We start from the raw sequence: 5280 nt of genomic DNA on the forward strand, positions 1-5280 counted from the left end.
ATACTATAAAACCCATAACAAAAATAGATCAAAACATATTACTAAAAATAACTTCATTTCCAGAATTCAAATCTGAGACTTCTAAGTTCTAATAACTAACAACAAAGGAGTAATTAACCACTTCCCTCTCTACCACACATATGAAAATTCTTTTTCACGCTGCTTAAGGCTTCATTCTAAATAAAACAATTTTTATTAAAAAAAATTCTATACTTAAAACTCAAACCCGAAATATAAAGGATATATCCTATTATAGTGGCAAACTGTATTTTGAAGTTTTAACAGTGCGCAGTAACTAACTTAAAATAAGTAGATGGATTTTGTTAACGGTCCAAGAAGAAAACTGTGTAAAAATGGCGACAGCCACGTTGTTTCATCATCTCCAGCTGAATCAGTACATCTCTATACTCCCAAAAAACAACACTCCAATCTTGATCAAGATTTCATTTTTTCTCATTGCTCCATGACTTTACACTTTTCTGCTCAAAATAATGAACACCCTTTTCATCAAGATTACATTTTTCCATCTTCTTTGCTTCATCTTCCTCAAATCTGCATCTGGTTTTGGTTCTATGGGACCCATTTCAGCTGCTTTTGGTAAAAATGGTTTCTTTTGTGCTATTGATGCTAGTGGCAAACAAGATGTTATTTGTTGGGGTAATAAAACTAATAATCCTTCACTTCCTGATGTACTAAACTACCCCACTGATGTTCCCTCCATGGCTGCTTTATCTGGTGGTGATGGTTTTCTTTGTGGCATTTTATCAAACACTTCACAGGCATTTTGTTTTGACTCAATGGGATCAAGGTCTGATCTTGTTCCTAATGTTTATAAACCTAATGCTTATTCTCATATTGCTGCTGGTAGGAATCATGTGTGTGCTATTAGGGGACCTTATTATTCTGAGAGTGATTGGGGAAGTGTTGATTGCTGGGATATTATTCGAAAATCCAATGGTACTTTTGTATCGAGGGAGAGTTCATTGTTTTATAATCAGTATACTAGTTCATATGTTTTTAAGAAGATAGTTTCTGGTGATGGGTTTAGTTGTGGGGGTGTTAAGGATGGAGGGATTCTTTGTTGGGGTCCAAATTCTAGTGGCCTTGGTATATCGGGTTTATCGGAGAATGTTCATGCGTTAACTGCAGGGATTGACTCTGTTTGTGGGGTTTTAGAAGAGTCAAGTGAGGTCAAATGTTGGGGGTCTAATGTCTCCTTTGGTATCCCTCCGGTTGGGGTACCATTCGTGTCGTTGGCAGCTGGTGTAGAGCATTTTTGTGGGATTAGACAAGATAATCATGGGATTATGTGTTGGGGAAACTATAATTCATCTCTGATTCCTAAAGGATCAGGCTTTCTTGCTATTGCTTCATCTGATTTTATAACTTGTGGTATTAGGGAAGGCGATTTGGTTCTTGATTGCTGGTATACAAATATTTCATCAAAAGTAGATTATGATCCACCACTGCAGCTGTGTAGTCCAGGATTGTGTACTCCTGGTTCTTGCGGGGAAGGGAAATTTTCGTTCAATGCGAGCCTTATAAATGAAGCAGATTTGATAAATTTGTGTGTTAGGAAAGATCTTAAGATTTGTTCACCTTGTGGGGTGAACTGTTCTGAAGGATTCTTCCCCTCTAGTTCTTGTACTGAAAATGCTGACAGGGTTTGTACTACTTGCTCTCTCTGCCAGAATACCTCTTGTTCTGATGTTTGTAAGCTCCAAATATCGGCAGAGTTGAAGCAACAGCATCAGCATCAAATGCGTCAACTGATCATCATAGTCGGGTCTTCTGCTTTTGGTTTCTTGTTCTGCTTAGCTGGATTATGTTTGTTAATCCGCATGATATCCAGCAAAAGTAAAGAAGGTGGAAAGAACCAATTCGCCTCTTGTATTCGCAAGCCTGAGAAGGAAACTGATGCTAATACTGACCTTCATCCTCCTGTATCCGTTACTCCGTGCCCAGGGGAAGCTCAGGTTTTCCGTCTTTCAGAGCTGAAAGACGCCACTAATGGGTTCAAGGAGTTCAACGAGCTTGGCAGGGGAAGTTACGGATTTGTTTATAAAGCTGTTCTGCCGGATGGGAGGCAAGTAGCAGTAAAGAGGGCCAATGCTGCTACGATAATACACACCAACAGCCGGGAGTTTGAAATGGAGCTAGAGATCCTCTGCAGTGTTCGTCACAGCAATATAGTTAATTTATTAGGTTATTGTGCAGAAATGGGGGAAAGGATTCTTGTTTACGAACTCATGCCTCATGGAACACTTAATGACCACCTACATGGGGGTCTTTCTCCGGTGAGCTGGAACCTTAGGCTGAAGATCGCAATGCAGGCTGCAAAGGGGATCGAGTACCTTCACAAGGAGGTTTCTCCTCCTATCGTGCACCGTGATGTGAAGAGTTCAAACATTCTCTTGGATGCTGATTGGGGAGCTCGGATTGCAGATTTTGGACTGCTTACTCCTAACGAGAAGGATCTTAATGGAGACGTGCATATGGATGTCTATAACTTTGGGATCGTGCTGCTAGAGATTCTTAGTGGAAGAAAAGTTTATGACAGGGATTGCACACCTCCGAGTATCGTTGACTGGGCATTGCCTCTGATCAGACAAGGGAAAGCAGCTGTTATCATAGATCGTTACGTTGCTCTTCCAAGAAATGTCGAACCTCTGCTTAAACTTGCTGAAATCGCAGAGCAGGCATTGCGGGAAAATCCTGCTGAGCGCCCTGATATGTCACAGTTGGCACTTCTGTTAGAGCAGCTAGTGAAGGATGTAATGATATCATAGCCTTTATGTCGGAGCTTATATTAAGTTTTTGGTGGATTGAAATTTTTCAGAAAACAAAATCAGAGGATAGCATATTGGTGAGTAACGACGCTCTTCTGCAATTGTACATTTCTATGAGCTGCTTGTAAATTTTGTGCTTATATTTTTTATTTGCCACATTCTTGGACAAATGTCGACAATAAATTTTCAACTTTTTCTTATAGCAATGAAACATGTGATGCTGCACCAAGTTATCTTTCATTTAATATCAATGTAATGAAGTGTTTTTCCACATTTCTGGATAATGAAAGTCTTCTTTGTTCATTGAGTAGATGGGAGGAGACGATAAAATGTGGTGTCGTGTACCTGCTCTGTTGGTTGGCAGATAAACTGGGAAATCTGGTCTCTCAAATTCCTATTTGCCCCATGCTGAGATGATAATAATTCACTTGAAATGACTGATTTTTGCAAAAAAATTATTCTCAGTTGGATATTGTGGTGCTTATTGCCAAATGAAAATACAGTATTGCCATTCAAAGGTGAATCTAGAAGTTAGACTTGATGGGATTAACCTCTAAGGCTCTTAGCAGTTAACTTATAATACTTATGAAATTATGGGTTCAGAAATTCTCCATATTTGTTAAAATTTTAATGGTTTGAAAGTCAACATATATTTATCCGTGTTTCGTATAAAAATATTGGTCTCATACCTAGTTTGGTGAGATTGTGAGATTTGAAATCACGAACTGATGTAAACTGAGGTGTCGGTGAATCCCTTGAGAGAGCCTGCTCAACACAGAACACTATCAATGAATTTCCTTGCCAGTCATTGAATCCCATGTGACCTTTCTCCTGTTACAATATTATTAGCTTGATGGACTGATATAGAATATCTTGTAGGATCTACATTAAGATATTCTGGATGTGGTAAGTTTTAACAAGGCCCAAAGAATGATACTTTTTGCTGTTTAACGTATAGGTATGTTATCTTCCAGGGGGCTTTATCCATAGAATTCGCTCAAAAATGAGTGTTGTGTCGTTCATTTCATAGAATTGGGCATAGATTCAAGATACAACCACATTTTACCTGGTTGTGTTATATAAATATGGTATATAGCAGAGTTTATTGTGCTCTCAAACTTAGTCTCGGATCCGGACTGTTCTTATTTGCCTCACTGAGATGCTAAAAGACTATTAGCAAGGTAAAGTTGTTGCAATGTAACTAGGAGGTCACGGGTTCGAGCCGTAGAAACAATCTCTTTTAGAAATGCAGAAGACTTTGTGGTTCGTTCTTCTCCGGACCTGTGCATAGAGGGAGCAGTGCACGGGGCTGCCCTTTTTTAACATGTTAACTGAATGAATAGGAATAGATGCTGAGGGAAAAATCTAACTTCTAAATGTATACTCTTTCCAGCTAATATTATCGGAGAACTGCCTCTTTAATTTCCTGCATTGAACTTTGCTGACATTGTAGCCGATTAATGTTTATATCCTAGACACTAATTACGTAATTAATTTGTGAAAGTATTCTTCAAAGTTACTTGTAGGGGAGCCTTGGAGTAACGGTAAAGTATAGGCTACGTGTGCTAGTGGTGGAATAAGCCACATATGTTTGCGTCAAGGTAAGCTGCCTACATTACGGACCTTTAGGGGGCGGCCCTTCCCTGCATGAACGCTAGATATTAGTGCACCGCCTGAACATTTTATTCTTTGAAGTTACTAGTGGATAGATCTTTGATTTGATCTGGATCTGTTAATGAGAGCTATTACCTAAAAGACAAACGGAAGTTCATCAAGCACCTTTAGTTGTACTGGTCAGTTTGTTGTTATTGGATGAGTAGGAAAAGCAAAGGTTCCACTAGGATCACAAAACTTTTTTTATATTGAAAGTGATTTCATAAAGCTACAATTGAATGATCTTTTTCATAAGAATATTCAACATCTATAGCTTTATGGAATTAGTTATCAAAAAGTGCCATGTCCTATAGTTGGACCTTTGCTTTTCCTACTCAAACAACAATAGCATACACAATGTAATCTCACAGTTGGGGTGTGGCGAGACTAGAGTGTATGCATACCTTACCCAGTGGCAGAACCAGAATTTTCGATAAGGGGGTTCAAAATCTGAAGAAATAGACACACAAAGTAGTCGAAGGGGGTTCGACATCTACTATATATACCTAAAAATATTTTAACCATGTAAATATAATATAATTTTCCGCGGAAGGAGGTTCGGATGAACCCCCTAATGACAAGGTGGCTCCGCCACTGACCTTACCCCTACCTCTTGGAGATAGAGAGGTTGTTTCTGAAAGACTCCCAACTCAGATAACGCATATCAAAGAACATACAGAAGTAAAGAAGACATAACAAATACGAGATGAAGCATTACATACATTTTTCATGAAAAAGGAACAACAACAACTTCAAAATAATGTGAAACAAAAGCACAAGAAACAGTTGGTAGTAACAGAAATCGAGGGACAAAAACTAATCAAGTCATAATTTTGTT

General features: G+C 38.7%; 1 protein-coding gene across 1 annotated transcript; it reads left to right on the forward strand.

Annotated features, from left to right (window-relative positions):
* Window positions 1-293: 293 nt before the first annotated feature.
* Window positions 294-3038, forward strand: LOC102586595 (serine/threonine-protein kinase-like protein CCR1). The gene has a single exon (XM_006366948.2). It carries the CDS (start codon window positions 492-494, stop codon window positions 2787-2789), a length of 2298 nt encoding a protein of 765 aa, XP_006367010.1. The 5' UTR covers window positions 294-491; the 3' UTR covers window positions 2790-3038.
* Window positions 3039-5280: the final 2242 nt, after the last annotated feature.

Source organism: Solanum tuberosum, unplaced genomic scaffold, assembly GCF_000226075.1.
Source record: "Solanum tuberosum cultivar DM 1-3 516 R44 unplaced genomic scaffold, SolTub_3.0 scf00714, whole genome shotgun sequence".
In the NCBI taxonomy this organism is placed as follows: domain Eukaryota; kingdom Viridiplantae; phylum Streptophyta; class Magnoliopsida; order Solanales; family Solanaceae; genus Solanum; species Solanum tuberosum.